The sequence below is a fragment of the Lacerta agilis genome, chromosome 4, assembly GCF_009819535.1.
Source record: "Lacerta agilis isolate rLacAgi1 chromosome 4, rLacAgi1.pri, whole genome shotgun sequence".
NCBI lineage: Eukaryota > Metazoa > Chordata > Lepidosauria > Squamata > Lacertidae > Lacerta > Lacerta agilis.
The window spans coordinates 70,051,957-70,069,210 of NC_046315.1; the positions used below are offsets into that span (position 1 = coordinate 70,051,957).

At 42.7% G+C, this 17,254-nt stretch overlaps 1 protein-coding gene across 3 annotated transcripts in view; it reads left to right on the plus strand.

The window, feature by feature from the left end:
• The first annotated feature begins 2,257 nt into the window (after positions 1 to 2,257).
• The window catches only part of SLC9A7 (solute carrier family 9 member A7), a 55,391-nt gene continuing 40,394 nt past the window's right edge, over positions 2,258 to 17,254 (plus strand). The window contains exons 1-2 of one of the 3 annotated variants that reach the window (XM_033147506.1): positions 2,633 to 2,767; positions 12,032 to 12,114. Coding sequence is in view for 2 of the 3 variants with exons in the window: in XM_033147504.1 (XP_033003395.1) it covers positions 2,512 to 2,767 (256 nt within the window). In the remaining variant the exon portion in view is untranslated. Of the gene's footprint in view, positions 2,768 to 12,031; positions 12,115 to 17,254 lie in introns of all 3 variants that reach the window. The other 2 variants (XM_033147504.1, XM_033147505.1) reach the window with 2 other exon arrangements.

The following is a 17,254-nucleotide window of genomic DNA, read 5'->3' on the forward strand; positions in this document are numbered from 1 at the left end:
AGCAACATCCTTTGCTATTACCTTACTTTGGTCACTATGACCCTTGCCTAGCTAATTTTTAACCCTTGCTGAATCCAGGAATTAAGAGAGGACTCAGGCATCAGATAGTAGAACTCCCCTGTAAACTCACGATAGGAATTTTCAGAGTTCACATACATTATATCAGTAATCCTTACCGCAACCCTATAAAGCAGATCTCAGTTTAACTAACCTCATATTGCAGATAAAAGGCTCAAGCTGACTGACTTTGTAAAGGCATCAAGTGAGACAATAGTTGCGGTGGAATTTGATCTGGAATCTTACCTATGTGCAAACATTACTCCACACCAGCTCCTGAAGCACAATCCTGTCTAGGCTTACTTGGAAAGTACTCAATTGGTGCATTCCAGGTAAGGATGCCTAGTATTTCTGTATCAGCATACGCATTGCTATTTTTATAGAAAAAAAGTGCCAGAACTCACCATGAACGCCTCCATTGTTCTTTTATAATGGCAATGGCACCCACCTGAGAGGTGCCAGATCTGTGTTCCAGCGAGTTCTGCCTGAAAAAAACCCATGGGCAGCAACTTATTTTTAATTTATTGGTTCCATTTATATTCCACCTTATCTCCAAGGAGCTCAAGGTGGCGTACATGGTTCTTCTTCACTTCCACATTTAACCCTCACCCTGCGGGCTTCATGGCTGTATGAAGATCTGATCCCTGGAATATGGAAACTAAGTGGTTGAAATATAGCGACTTGTTGAAAGATTGGGAGAGGCTGTGGAAGAAAGGGTAGAAGTTTAATGTTTGTAATGTCTTGAGAGAAAACATGATGAAAATGGTGTACAGATGGTATTTAACACCTGTAAAATTTGCTAAAATGTATCATAAATCAGATAATAAATGCTGGAAATGTAAAGAGAAAGAAGGAACCTTTTACCATATGTGGTGGACGTGCCCCAAGATTAAGGACTTCTGGGAAAAGATTTATAATGAAATGAAAAAAGGTGTTAAAAGACACCTTTATAAAGAAACCAGAAGCCTTTCTATTGGGAATTATAGGGGAGGAAACCCCCCGAAAGGACATTACCTTCTTTCTGTATGCCACAACAGCTGCAAGAATACTAACTGCCAAGAATTGGAAGAGCCAAGAGATACCAACAGTAGAAGAATAGCAAATGAAGATGAATACGGCTTTATGGAACTTGCCAAACTGACAGCGAGACTGCATGACCAAGGAGAGGAGGAGGACTGGAAGAAATTTAAATTATATTTGAAAAAAATATTGTAATGTTTAAATATTATATTCCTTAGGTAAGTAGTGGCCGGGGAGACCCAGCCAGATGGGCGGGGTATAAAAAATAAATTATTATTATTATTGGTAATAAGTAGGGGGTAGATGATATATAATTCAAATTATATTAAGTTAATAATAATGGACGAAGGGTTAATAAGTAAACAAGTAATAATGGATGTTTTGTTAAGCTATGACTCTGTCAATGAAGTTTTGAAATGAAATCCAATGGGGAGAGTAAGAGTTTGAGGGAAATCACACCAAGAAGTTAGAGGAAAAATGTGTTTGTATAAGATTTGATTGTTTTCTGTTTGTCTTTATATGTTCTGTTTGTGTTTTCTTATAAAATGAATAAAAATATTATAAAAAAGAAGATCTGAACCCTGGTCTCCCAGGTACTAGTCCAACATTGTCACACCACCACAAAGACTCTCTTATTTTTTCGCTGGAGAATGGAACAGGGGTTGCGGCAGCTCCAAATCCCAAGCTTCCCACTAAGCTCCCTTTTCACTTTGCAATTTCTGAGAGAGAAGTATCAACAATAACTGGATGCCCACCCTCTGGCAACTCAAGGGACTTTGAGCTTTCTCTACTCTGCTTGTGGTGTACTCTGGCTGCGGAAGGAGGCGGTAGAATGGCCTGCACCACTTCAGGAAGTGGCGGGGGGGGGGCTTACATTGTCGAATATGCTTATTTAACTCTCGCCCAATTAAACGCAACAACAGTCAGCAGCAGACCTTTCCAACGCACCAGACGCGGGGAACTTTCGGACACGATATTCCCCCTGAAAATATATATATATATATATATTGTCTGCAATGGTACGGCCGTTCTCCCGCCTCGTTGCGCTTCCTGCGCAAATCCCGCCTCAGTGCGGGAGTGCAAGGAGGTGGCGCCGCCGCCGCGCAGCTGGGAGCGTAGCAGGCCTTAAAAGAGGCGGGGCGGCGGAGGCAGCAGAAGGAGACGCAGCAGCAGCGCACCGAGGACTACGGCAGCCGGCAAACTTTGCCTGCCGGGGCCTGCCTGCCGGAGAGGACCCGCGCAGAGGCGGAGTCTGGCGGCGGCGGCGCGCGCGACACCGGGGATGAAGCTGCTCCTGGCTTGGCGGCCACAGGCTGAGCGAGCGTAAGAGGCTGGCCAGGCATTGCAGAGGCTGCGGGCGGCTAGGTGCGCAGTTGCTGCGGGCCGGGGGAAGAGAGAAACGGCGGCGGCGGCGGCTCCAGCACCACCAGCAGCATGACGCGCCCTCCTCCGCTCCTGCTCCTTTCGCTGCTGCTGCTGCTTCGAATCCCCGGGCCGTGCTCCGGGGAGCGGAGCAGCAGCGCCCTGGAGGAGATCGCCACGGAGAAAGAAGCCGAGGAGAGCCACCGGCAGGACAGCGTGAGCCTCCTGACGTTCATCTTGCTGCTCACGCTCACCATCCTCACCATCTGGCTCTTCAAGCACCGCCGCGTCCGCTTCCTTCACGAGACCGGCCTGGCTATGATCTACGGTGAGGCTGGGCGCGCTCCATGCTTTCTGGTTCTGGTCGGAGGAGGAGGACAGGGATGGGGAAAGAGATGGGTGTGTGTGCGCGCAAGATAGAGATCGCCTTTGATGCAAGCTCCTGCCGTGAACAAAGGCTGTTTGCACACTTGCCTCAATTCCTGTAAGCAGAAGAGGGAGTGTGTGTGTGTTTGTGTGTCTTGCAGGGTCCTTCCGTTCCTCGCCTTCCTTTTTCTCTCATTCATATACGGTGACACAAAACTCTTATGTATGTTGCGCGCGTGTTTGTGTTTGTCTCCCCCGCCCCCCTCCATCGAAACCTTATTTATTTGTGGGAGCGCCATGAATGTCAAGGCGATTTGCTAATTCCACCTGCCCTTGGCTGTGGAGGCGGGAGGAGAAGAATTGCATTAGATTCCAAAGGGGCGGGAACAGCGACTGTGCCTATGGCAAAAAGATGCTCTATGGAGGTCAGGGTGGGGGGTACATGGTGGGGTATTAGATAGGCGAGGAGGCATTTGCTGTGGTTGCTTGGGACCGCCACCCCCCACCCCATCGCTTGTTTGCCTGGTGGATGCAACTCCATTCCTCCTGTTTTTTTTCTTCATTGCCTTGGGATACAGTACATGGTTGTTTTGTGGTGTCTTGCTGGTATCCTTTTCTCAAGGCCCAGGGTCTGGATAAATGCAGATGCACATGTGTGAGCCTCTTCTCAGCTCAAACCTGCACCTCCTTGAAGAAGAATGAGCATCTCTCGAAATGTGTGCAATTAGCCAGGCCTCTGCTGTTTCCTAATTCAGCGTTTCCAAGCTAATGGGGGAACAGAAGGTCAAATTGCTTTGGGCATCATCTGTTCTCTCTCTCTATACACACCACCACCACCACCATATATACCACTATCATAAGAGGCAAATTATGTAATGTGCATTTCAGAGATATGCAAAAGCCCTCTCTGAAATGCACATTACATAATTTGCTTCTTACGATGGTGGTTTGCAGGCTTGTTTAGGTTCATAGGGAGTGGGACAGAGGCCAAATGTCAGTTGCTTTTTACATAATGAAAAAAATAGAGATGTAAACTGTGTTTTCGTGTTGCTTTTCTTAATGGAGATACATTATTATGACATGCAGAAATGTCCCCTGAGGAAACCTTCAGGCCTTATTTGAATGCCGCTCTCTAATCGAACTGGTGATGTGCCTGGTGGTGCGGAAGTTAAATTACAGTAAACATTTCAATTGTAGTCTTGACAGCAAGATTCTGTCATGTGCTACTTTTGAATTACCCTTTGGGAACCCCTTATTTTTTTTACTGGGAATAAACTGGGCATACCGGTAATTTTGTTGTTGTTATCTTGGACTCTGTGCAGGAAGACTAGACACATCTTTAAACATTCATGGTCTTTAGCTGGAAGCTTGGCTGCCTGCTAGCTTTGTGTTTTTTGTTTTTTTTAATCTTTGGCCCTTGATGCTTGCTGGCTCCCTCCTGATTGCGCTGAAACTCTGCACCGGGAAAGGTTACCCAATGCACCTTAAATCCTTGTGTGTGGTCATGTGATGAAATTAAGTAAATAATGGTTTGGAGCTGTTCCATTTGCTGCTTATTTTATATCAGATTTCTGAAATGGTTCAAAGTTGCAATGCACAGATGCCATGATCCCTGACTTTAGATCTGATTTTTATATCTCTTGCACTATTATTGTTCCCTGTTGTTGTTGTTTTACTTTGGTTTCATTCTGCTGCTGTGCTTTAGTCTGTTAGATGTTTTGTGTTTAATTTGGATATTGTTATGATCTTAACTTTTACTGTAAACTGCACAGAGAACTTATTCTTGGTTTTTTTGCTATGTAGTGTAATTAAATGAGAAAAGCTTGCCCTTTGAAGGGTTTTGGTGGTGGAAGATCAAAGTAAAAGTACCATACATTTGGTCCTACTATCTGATGTGGCACACAGTAGCCACCCAGATTTGATTAATGACTGGTGCAGAGGACTGCATGTGTACCTACACTGACATAAATATAACCTTGTGCTATTTTCCTTTTGCATCTTCAATATCATAGCAATTCTTAACAGTGTTCAGATTTTGATCATAGGCAGAAGTGTGTTGATTTTCAAACTCTGCGTTTGATTACTGTGTATTTCGTTCTTCTTTGCTGGTAAGAAATAAAATCTTAACAGGGCATAATGTCTGCTCAACATTCCGTGGTGCAGATGTTTATTCTGGTAAGGAAGTGCCAATGAATGTTTGCACTAGGCAAAAAGTAACTGTTTCCTCCACAGTAACTGTTCAACAAATCCTTAAAAGTTAAAACGGTTGAAAAGCAATGGGATTTTCTCTGCTGAGGTTTCTCAACCTCTGACAATCTTCTTAGTCATTTGTTCCCTGCTGCAGTACTGTGCCGTTGTTGTTGTAAGTCTTTTTTTTAAAAAAAACACCCGGAACACTTGGCAGTAAAGATATGCAAATGTTTCCTGTGTGCTGCAGTCTTGTGCATGTCTACTCAGAAGTAAACCTCACTGAGTTTACTAGGAATTGCTCTAAGGAAAGCGTATCTAAGATTTTGTTCTTAGCGTAACAGCTTGCATTTGAAGCATTTTCCAGAACATACAAAATCAGTTTCCATAAGTTATGGGTATACATAAGAAACACCCACACATACTTGACCTGGATGTGGATGACATGCTACACTCTCATCATGGGACATTTGTCTCAATAATAGGTTTTATGTTGATTTTTATATTAATATAGAATGGTTTTTTTCTCAATTCTTGAAGCTAAATTCATGGAATACAAAACAGACCATTATAGGAAGTATAACATACGTTGGTAGGTTCTAATTAAAATCTCAGGAATCTTTTTTTGCGTGTGTCCGTCAATAAATATAACATAGCATTTCTGCCAGCTAAACTGTATATTTTATTGAGATAAATGGCAGGCTTTTTTTTACAAAAAGAAAAATTTTAAGACGCAAAGGTCTGTTTTGTTTCACTGAGTGCACATAGTACTGTAAAGTTACATAAGCAAAAACACAGAACCTTTCCCTGAGTTGCTTCCAAACTGAATTGACGGTGAAGAAGACAGCAATGGATAGAGGAAAGTGAGCTGGTGCAATTATACACACTTAAGCTCTGTTCAGGTAAAAAATAGGAATTAAGGGATTAATCTAAAAGCTTACTTAATTTATGAATTCTTTCCTATGAAGCATCTCGGAAGCAAAATTGCAATACATTAAAAACTCATATATAACCATAGCACACGTAAAATAAAACAAAAAAAGCTATTGCATATAAAAGCAATGCCAACTCCAGTGTAGATACTGACTGAGATAGAAATCTCTACTTGGAAGGCCTCTTGAAAGAGAAATGTCTTCAACAGATGCCAAGAAGACGACAGAGATGCGCCTGTCCGGTATGTAATGCATGTGTAGGTGCCTACACACTAAAAGCTTGATTTTTGACATCACACGGAGTAGACCTCCTGATAAGATGGTATCTGCAAAATGAGACTTATGTGGCAAAGTTGGGCTTTGAGGAGGGTTTTGAAAGAAAAGAGAGCTGGCGCTATCTATAAGTAGGGGACAAAATTGAAGTGTAAGACGCAGAGAAAAAGCAAGGGAGAATGAATGCTGATGAGCAGGACTTACCAATTTGAGCAGGCTTCCTCAAACTCGCCCCTCCAGATGTTTTGAGACTAAAATTCTCATCATCCCTGACCACTGGTCCTGCTAGCTAGGCATCATGGGAGTTGTAGGCCAAAAACATCTGGAGGGCCGAGTTTGAGAAAGCCTGAATTTGAGTATTAAAAAACTTGCACATCTAGGCAAGTCCTGTATCAGCTTACTTGAGAGTAAGCCCATTGAATTGAGTGGGACTTATTTCTGAGTACACACGTATAGGATTGCGCCGTTAACTAGGATTGTATAGTGTTTATCCAATCTTTCATATTGCTCCAGTCTTGTATAAAACAAGATAGTAAATACTTGACTATTTATTTTTGGTAAAACTTTGGCAGTAATGTTGTTTGTAGTGTTTAAGCATTGGTTCATCCATTGTTATGATTTAGACAGGAAGACTTTAGCACTAAGTCAGTCTTCTTTACAGCCATACAACATTTATTGCTGGTGTTTAGTTGTAAGCAGTCTCAGCTGCTCTTTATTTGCATTTCAGGGTCTTAACTCTACTCCCAAAAAGTACAGAAAAGCAATACTGAAGACAAACCATTGGCCTTGTTATTTCAGCACTGCGCTAGAAAATCTACGGTAGCTTTCGGTGTGGAACATACCTGTAGAATATGTCAAGCCAGTTTGGGAATACTGTTAGTTCTTTCTGCATCATGTCTAAATTGCCCAGTCACTGTGTGAGAGGAGAAAAGGGGGTTTCCAGATTTACTTGAAAGAAAATTTTAAGTAAATTAATTAAACACTCAGTTTTTTCCCTCTATTTCTTTTGGCAATCAAATTTAGTAACTGCTGTTAAAGCTGTTTCATGCTCATTTCCCATTGCAGGTGTAACTTACACATAAAAGAGTATTCATCGTTGTAGGTAAAGGAAACACACGTTTGGGGAGGGGGGTGTTTATGAAATGGGACAAGAGTAACTTGTCTCATGTGGTCATTTTGCTTAGACTTCCATGTGAGTCCAGAGTTCATTACCAGGTATTTGAAACGCAACGAACCTGAATGGTGGGAGAATCAGGATGGATGAAAAGAAGTCCTTTTTCACACAGCTAGTAGGTAAACTATGGAATCTGTTAGCTCAAGACACGGTGGTGATTACCACCAATGTGGCCAATTTTAAAAGGGGCTTAGACTCAAGGAGGTGAAAGCTATCAATGGCTACCAATCATGATGGCTGTGTACTACCTCCAGGGTCAGAGACTGCACCCATCTGAATATCAGTTATTTTATTTATTACATTTTATGTATTATATTTGTTGTTGTTTTCCACAGAAGTGTTTCAAAGTGGCTTTGCAATGTGCTGTAAAAACATTAACATAAAGCAGAAGTCGGCAACCTAAGGCCCATGGGCCACAAGCGGCCCATGGAGGTCGTTTAACCGGCCCATGGACCCTCACCGCCCACTCGGGGACCCCCGCCACCCACTCTGTCAGCTCCCATGCGCCGCACTAAACCAGTGCAGAGTAGAGAGGGAACCGCCTTCCGTGATGTTGGCCGGCTTCCCATTGGCTGCAGGAAGCTCCTGCAGCCAATGGGAAGCTGCGCACACCTCCTCCGCGCCGGAAATAGTGTTTGCGCACACACACTCTGGCCCACCACAGCGTCTGCGGGACCGTGAACCAGCCCAAGCCACAAAAACTTTGCCGACCCCTGACATAAAGTGTAAGAACAAATAAAAATAAACACAGTAAGGCTTCCGTCCCTAACCCGACTTACCTGGGAGGAAGCCTTAAGCACTGCTCAAATGCTTTCAAGCCTATCTGTACAGCTTATAAAGGCTAGAATTCAATTTACATTTCTTCATTCTTTTTTTAAATGAATCCTGAGATTCTTGAGATGCTGGAATACACAGGGAACTGGCCTATAGGACATCTTTTTTTCTTTTCTTTTTAAAAATAAGTATTCTGAGTTAATCATGGTGCTGAATTCTGTGCAAAATGACCAGTAACCCTGCCAGCCCCCTTGCTGGGTTCCTTTGAGCCTTTTTATGATGCTGCATCAATAAAACCCCACCCTTGGTTCCTGGGGATCAGTAATGGGAGGGAACCCGCTTGTTGACTTCCTATAGGCCTCTGATTGGTCACTGTGGTAAACAGATAGCACATTGGGGCAAAATCAAATCAATTTCACATACACACTCATGAGGGTCTGAACTGTTGGAACACAACCTTGGGATTGTAGTGGACAGCTTGAGGAAGATGTTGGTCCACTGGGTCCCATTGAACACAGTATGTCTTCTTTTTGAGTAAACCTGTTTTGCAGTGCAATCCTACCAAAAAATTAGAAGTTTTCGTGTTTAACAACATTGCCATGGCAACCTTAAATAGTCCTCAGTTCTTAAACTATTTTGTTTGGCAGTTTGATTTTTGTTAACGCAGTTGCAGTGTTAAGATCCTTTCCTACGCTTTTGTAATTGAGATAGCTGCAAAATTAGCATTGCCTAGAACTAGGAAGGAACTAAAGTTCTGTGCCAGTTCTATTAGATAGGTGGCACCAATTTCCAAGAACTTTAGTTCCTCATGAGGAAATGATCGCAATTAAAAAGTAGTTTTGGTTTTTGGGAAGGCATGCCATAATGTTGCACTCCTTCACCCTCTGTCAGAAACTGCATTTAGTATTATTTTAATGTTAATTAGAGTGACTTAAGGCAAAAATGATCTGCTAGGGGGTAAGTCTGGTTCCCAGCATCACCACAAAATTTTGTCAAGGTGTGGCAGAAATTCCTTATAGTGTTGCTCTTAAGGAAGAGAGGATAAATATTACTAGTTTGAAAAAAATGAAAATATAGTTAAATATCATTTTTTATTTTTTTTAAAGGCATTTTGTTCTAGAATACATTTCTCTTGGACTCTCTACTGTGGTTTGAACTTTATTATGAAGTCAAACCGCTTTTCAGCTGATCAGTTGACGTGACAAAATACGGTTCCCGAATGATTGTCAGGAGGGTAGAATGGATATTGGAAGTTGGCTTCTTGTGGTTTAAGGTAAATGGAAGACAAAACAATTGGTCTGAATATCTTCCAGTTCTTGTTTGTCACTTGTCACTAGATATTTGATGCTTGTGCATGGGCATTTAAAACTTTTATGGGTAACTGGATCCTGAGAAGCTGATGAAATGCCTACGTTTGAGGGACAAGGGAAGACTGTTCCAATAGCTGGGTCAATTTTGTCATACCTTTTTTCCTAGGAAACTTCCTAGCTAATTTATTTTTGATTTCATAAAACTTATGCAAATGCTTGATTGTAAGAGCGAAATGGAACACCCCTCTCAAAGCAGTTTAAAAACCTCAAAGTGTTTTTCAGCTGGCTCCTTATGTTGCATTTTGATCCCTGATATCACTAACATCCACGAGTCATCCTGACTGTAAAGTTTAAAAAGCAGAAGCATGAAGAAACCAGATAACTGAGTGAGACGGCTGCACAAGTCCCCATCTTAGGAAGTGTGTGTCTGTGGGGAAGCTACTGATTGTGGTTTGTTGGTGTTGTTGTCGACTGGAGGAAACAATGAGTGATGTTCTGTACTTTTCGCTTTGGTGGTTGAATGAACCTCTACTTGGATAATTATTTGCTCCTTTTTCGTAAAGGAAAAAAAATGCTATTTACAGCCTCTCGGTAAGCAACAACTTGTGTTATTTTTGTCAGATTGAAAATCAACCATCAGGTTGTCTTGAGCCACTGAGCAAACACCAGTCAGACACCAAGTGATCTGCTCTGGTTTCAACGCTTGAAGTTACTTGTAGCAGAAGTCTTAAAGTTCTATATTAAATCTTAAAATAGTGCAGCTTTGTGCTGACTGGCACATTGACACACCCTTTTCTGTGGCCATGTGCCAGTCATGGTGAATATGTGTACAATAAGATCACAAAACAGTACAAAAAAAGTTATAGGCTGTTGCTTGTAGGGCCTGTGTTATTGTCAGGGACTGGACTGAGGAGGAATGGTGGGAGCCACTTTATCTGAACCTTCCCAAGGGCAGGACGACAGTATTGATTTAGAACAGTGGTTTGCAGAGGGACATAGTCCAGAGGGGAAAAGCTGGGAAATACTGGGTGAGCAGCAGCTAGAAGAGGAAACACCAAGAGAGAGACAGCTGGCAGATTCACTGTCCTTGGAAAGCATTCCCACCCCACCACCTAAGACTATAAGGGTTCTGAGTGTGATAGAACAGAAAGCACAGTGGCAACAAGCTCAGATTACCCAACGTAGGAGTGGCGTAGAATATTAGGGGGTCAGCAAACTTTTTCAGCAGGGGGCCAGTCCACTGTCCCTCAGATCTTGTGGGGGGATGGACTATATTTTTGGGGGCAAATGAACGAATTCCTATGCCCCACAAATAACCCAGAGATGCATTTTAAATAAAAGCACACATTGTACTCATGTAAAAACACGCTGATTCCCAGACTGTCTGCGGGCCGGATTTAGAAGGCGATTGGGCCACATCCAGCCCATGGGCCTTAGGTTGCCTACCTATGACTTGATTAATGGGGACGGAGGGGGTGGACCTTTTACTGGGAGCAACACCATTTCTAGAGAGATAGGCATCCCATCTTCTCTCGCTGTGATTATTAAAGACACTATCTGGTATGAACACTCCTTTCGTTTGATCTGCTTATTTACTACCACCGCGGGAGGGATCCAATTCCCCGAAGCCTGACAGTTATTCTGTTTTGTTTTTTTAGCCCCTTTCAAGTGGATTGTCTGCCACAGCATGTAAAGATATACCTGCGTATGAATGGAGTGTGTATGTGTGAGCTTTAGATTTTTGCAGATTTTGTTTAGCGTGTGGACCCTGCACAATGCTATAGACTAGCCACCCGTGCGAGATTGGCCTTGGAAGACCCTGCTTATGAATCCGGCATTGGTGGGCACAAGAGAATAAGCCTTTTCCATAGTGGTTTCATGCTTGTGGGATTCTCTCCTAGTGAGGAGGAGATGATGATGATATTTACATGCCAACCTGGGCAACTCTCAATAAAATATTAAAAGCACAGTAAAACATCAACCATTTAAAACTTCCCTGAATAGGGCTGCCAATAATAATTAATAATAATAATAATTTTTGTAGCCCCTACTTGAACATATTCTGTAAGCTTCTGGGGAGGGGGAAATCAAACTGCCTTTGGTTGATTAATATTCTACAGCCTTTTAAATGTGCTTGTGGGAGGGTTTTTTATAGTTTTGTTGATTTTCTTTCACTATTTATTTGTGCTTTTACCTTGGTACTTTTTTCCTGTGAACCGCCCTAAGATCTTGTGACGAACGGTGGTATATAAACTACAGAACACCACATTATTATTGTTTATTAGGTTTAACTACTGCTAATTTTAATGTTGTGCAGTTTTAGGTTTGTATTGCTCCACTGTATTGTGTCTTGAAAGGTAGCATATAGGTTTTCTAAAAAAAAAAGAAGAAACAAATAGTGGTTCCCTGCAAAGCTGTGCTGCTTGGCATGATTTCCAAGGATGATTTGGCACATGTGTATGCCTGTTGAGTCAATATAGCTGCCTGCCTGCCTGCTTCCCATGGTTTGTTCTGACAGGCCTATCGGCACAACACTTACTTGAACTGATTTGCTTCCATTTCTCTTTTCGCTGCAGGTCCTCAGTATGCACTTTGCTGGCGATATCACACCCACAATAGACCAATGCACAGAAGCTTGCACGCTTCATATAAGGGTTAGGTAAGTGTGAATTTTTTCGCCAATATTGTATTTTTTTCTCCTGCCTCAATATTCTTATTTTATACTTGGGTCTTATAAAATAAGAATATTTTAAAGGAAAACATGCCATATTGAACAGCAACAAAGACGTCGTCTTGTGTCCGTGAACAGGCTTTTCTGTCAATTATCCGGAGGGATATGATGTCGCCAGCAGAGTGCATCTGGGCTTGGACTGGCCAATCACTTGACAGCTGAAGGTTATGCCGGGCTGTCACTTTTCCTGGATCTTTTTTGAGGGAAAGAATTTTTGGGGGGTTGGGAAAGGTAAGTAGCTATTCTAAAATGTTGCTGGAACATCAAGCTGCTAGCAGTACGTGTCTCTGCTGGCAATTACTTTGCTATGCATATGTTTGTAATGTGTATATAGTCTGAATGTAATACAGTATCCTGATCTAAGGGCATGGAATAGAATTAGACACTCAGTGCAAAAGGCAGGATTCCCAGTCCTCTAATTTGCATAATAGGGACAGGTAGGCACCTGTGAGAGAGAGAGAGAGAGAGAGAGAGAGAGAGAGAGAGGAAAGGTGGAAGAATGAGTGGTTAACCATTCTTCTACCGCCTGGCTTTCCTCTGCAACATTACCTTTCTTTCCAGGATATGTTTCCTTATTTGTCTAGAAAATCCAGCTCTGCAAGTGGAAGGATGGGAAGGGGTTGGCAAGGGAAAATAGGTGTATGGCAGGAAGCTTCAGAGCTCTCTGCCTATACAATGCTGCATATTCTCCCACCCACACCCTGCTACTGCTGCTTTGCATGTTTGAGGCAGGTGCAGGATGGGGAATTCTTCACCGGTTGCCAAATCATCTAGCCCATGTCTCCATTTAGCCTGAGTCTGGACTTGTGCAACTTCTTTTTCTCGAGAAATGTGTCATCAGCATTCAAAGCCTGGGGGAGTTTCAGCAGCAGCTTGGGACATGGAGTATGGGGTTGGCATACGCAAAGTCAGAGATCCGGCCTAGAGACTGGCATAACTGGAAATCGGCAAGAGAACATTTAAGTTTGGCCAAGGATGGGAAACCTGTGGTCTTTCTAGATGTTGCTAGACTCCCAGAGTACTGAAATATACGCCGTAGCCAGTGTTCGAATTTCGCCAGGCGCATTTTGCACCTGGCTATCGGCCGCTTGCGACCAAGTGAAGAGGGCTGGGTGTCAGGATGACACGCAACGTCTCCACCATCTGGAGGTGCATGCCTGGAGATCCTTGGATCTTGACTGTTTTCACACACACTAGCAAAACGTCCTGTAGAATTCCAACCGTTGTATTTTATCTGCACAATCAGAATGAATTTCGGGAGCCAAAAATACAAACTGAAAAATACGGCTTTCGAGCCGTCTGCCCAAAAATGGCAACTAGGCATTCCGTTTTGGCCACTGTAATGCTGGTTTAAGGAGCCATTTGATGCCTAACTTATATATCTCAGTTTCTAACACTGACTGCAGCATGTCACCAAGCGGCCCTGTCTTTCTTTTGGAATCAGTTTGTGGCAGATTGACCAAAACATTTGCAGCTATTGGATTGCAATAATCATCTGTCAGAAACCTTTGATGAATGGTTGTTGGGGGGGGGGGTGAGAGGGTAAAGTCAGAAAGAAGAGACCACTCAAATGCAGAAGTAACTGGCATCTTATTACCAATGAAATGATGGCGTTTACATTCCCACCCCAGCCCAGCGAGAGCACTGGCTATTTTAAGAGTGCTAGTACAGGAAACATCTCTAGAGTGCTGCTCTGAATGGCTGCTTTTCATTGGTTCCATTTGGCCATCTAGGGAAAGAAAGCTTCCATTGATGTGAAGAGCATCTGTGAAGGATGAAGTGCAAGTAGGAATGATGGACTCTGGTGCTAATGAAAGGACAAATTGTCTTGTTGGGCATTTTCATTGGCAATATATTGGAGTGTGAGTACAGGCATAAAGTGTTGATGATGATCTTGGAAACCATTTCATACAATAAGGAATAATTTTGGTGCATTTTGGAGTTGTTGTTTTTTCTAAATTTGCAAGGAGGGGAAAGCCAATTCAGTGTTAGGGTGTGCATGGTATTATATCCCCACCCCCACCCCCATTTCCACTGAATTTTTTGCCATTTAGATGACACATGTAAAGCTACAAATAGATTTTGGCTGGTTTCCTAGGAACTGTGTGAAATGCAACATAAATAAGGTCTGCGCAAAGCTAAACACGTTACGAAACAGTTATGAATCCCCTAATACGTGGTACAGATTGAAGCTACAATGTGTATTGGAAAAAAAACAAATAAACTTTTTTATTTGTTTCTATTTTCATAAGCAGTTAGGAAAGAAATAATATATATTATTCCCCCTCTTTCAGTCTGCGTTAGCCAGATGGGAGCGCATAGTAACAGTTGTGTGTACAGAGTTGCTATTTCTGTCCCTTAGCATTATTAGAACAACAGTATTTCCCCCATTTTGGAGACTGGCACAGGAAAAAGCTTGAAAATACTGAAAACAACTCCATGTACAGTGACAGTTAAGACGGTAACCGGCCTTTATGAAGCCATCTTTGTCGCAGCCTTTTTTTGAATACTGTGTATGGATGGTATCTCTCTCTAAAAAAAAAAAGCATCAAGAGGTTCGAGTATCTTGGGTACATCTGAAGACTTCTTCGTTTGTGCCAGCCTGGTGACTAACCGTTTGCAAGCAGTGTGCAAAAGAGTGGCTAGAGCGACTTCCCTTTGTCTTTCGTCTCTGCCAAGATCAGAATCTTAAGCCATTGTATGGCCTTAACTGGCAGGGGCAAAAGTGCTCTTTCATTCAGTGAGAACTTGCAGAATTCACCGCCACCGGTTATGGTGGGGTGACCACCATACTTAAATGGCTTTAAAAGGGGAATTAGATTATGGTCCAGGGTAGGGTTGTACTAAGCATGCCGTTTTGAGGGAGTACTCCTGGGACTTTGTGCCATCTGTGGCGCTGCAGATAATGTCAGTGGCCGAAAGTGGTACTGTGCTGTTACCTTGCTTCAGCGGAGCACCCTGTACGGGCTTGCCCTTGAAGACTGTTTGGACACTTTAATCAGAGCACAATGTGGCAGCTAGAACATTTGTTAGGAGCTAGGCATTACAACAATATTACAGTTATTCTACATCAGTTATATAGGCCCTGGACCATTTTAAGGTGCTGTTAGTCCTAAAGCACCACATCAGCTGTAACATTGGCATCTCAGGCCCTGTTCTCAGTTCCACTGATGAGTTCTGTCAGATTGGCAGCTACAAGGGATCAGAGCTGTCTCTGTGATGGCCTGTCTCTCATGCAATACGCTCCCCGGGGAGCTATGTATGGCTACCTCCTTGGTGTTGTGCTTTCATTATTATTTCAGCCTGTATATGGATAATTTTTCAGAGCAGAGTCTTAGCAAATATGCACCTGCTGCTATTTGTTTTATTTATTTGAAGCATGTCGGAGCCGCTTAATATTTTAAAATCTCTGATGCAGTATTCAATCATACAACAGAAGAGCAATAAAGCAGCGCCATAAAAAACAGATGCCATATTAGAAACCAGTAAAGCATTGGTATTATAATTGGATCCTGGCTCAGTCCAGCAACGTAACTAGACTAATTCCATATAACACATTGTTTGGGTTTGAGTTAAGATTGCTTACTGTTTTCAACTACATCCACAGAGCACCTACTGCTAAAATAGCATTATTTTAACTGTATGATTATAAAACTGAAAGTGCCTTGTAAGTGACTGGCCCACCCTCTTGGAAGAACCAGCTCTATTTATGCAGTGGTGGTGACAGATTTAGGTTATGTTATGTCTGCATACATATAGATGCAATTTGGTAGAGCCTATTAAATACAGGTCAGTGGTTCCTTGCATATTTCCTATTGGGTAAGCTAGCTTAGGACATCTGTCCAAAAGTTTCCATACTGTTATATCTTTTGTATGATTGAGAGAGATACTGGCAGGCAGAAATCGAGGGAAATATAAATCCTGTTCTCAACAATGATGCCTGATGCTCTTTTAGATATTTTGTCAAGGGAACGGAAATGAGCTTCTTCTGCTGTAGCAGATCAAATCTGACATGAATTCATCCCTCATGTTGACATATTATTATGATCCGTTGGCTTCCAGAATCAAAATGTGGCTCTGGTACTGGTGGTATTACAGTAAACAACGGCTTGCTTCATAAAATACCGATCAGAAAGACATCTAGGAAGATGGAGTTTTTTTGGTTTAATTTTGTGCAGCATCCCCCACACGTGCCATCTCTATTACCCAAATTCTAGAAACAATTTTCTGAGGCACTATGGGAAAGCTGGTTCTTTTTTAAATGATTCCTCTCCCTCATTGCTTGTACACATGAGGAAAGGGACTTTCCGAAGTAGAACTGCTAATATTAGTCTACTTAAGCAAGTTCTCCTATTCTAAAAGCTCCTGTTTCAAGAGTCAGTTATTTGAAATAAATGAAGCTTGTTAGAAGTTTTTAAATGGTTGGATGAGGACCAGAGGAAGCCCTACTCAATCATGAAGCTTGCTGGGTGACTGTCCCAAGGTCGCTACTTTGAACAAAATGGTTGTGGGGATAATGGGGGGAGGGCGGAACCATACAAACGCCATCAAACTCCCTAGCAATAGCCCTCTGCAGAGTGCCTCACCCATGGAAGTAGAGGGTATGGTGGTAAATGGCACCCAGCGAAACATCCCCATGCATGGGGGGGGGGGGAACCCTGCCCACGTAATGCGCTTCAGTACACTTGCAGCTGGGTAGCCTGTGGTTTTATGGTGGATTATTATTATTATTAGTTGGAAAATCTGAATTAAATGGTCAGGGATGGGGGGGGGGGAGGCTGCCACTTAGATGAGGACAGCGTCTTGTGGACCTTATGAGATGCACTGAATCCACTTTAAGCTGCTGCAGCTTGAAGTAGTTGGCAGCAATTCAGGGGATTGTGGTGCTGATCTGTTTGTGCCATAGCAATGGCATGATTGCCTGAGTCATACACCAAAATAGACCCAGGATTCACACATCAGTATATCCCTATTGGCATTGAATGTTGAACATGTGATGGAGAGAGCAGGGTCCTTCCTTCTTGCTGTCCTCGCCCAGTCTGTTCCAATTACTCACTCTTTGCTCACT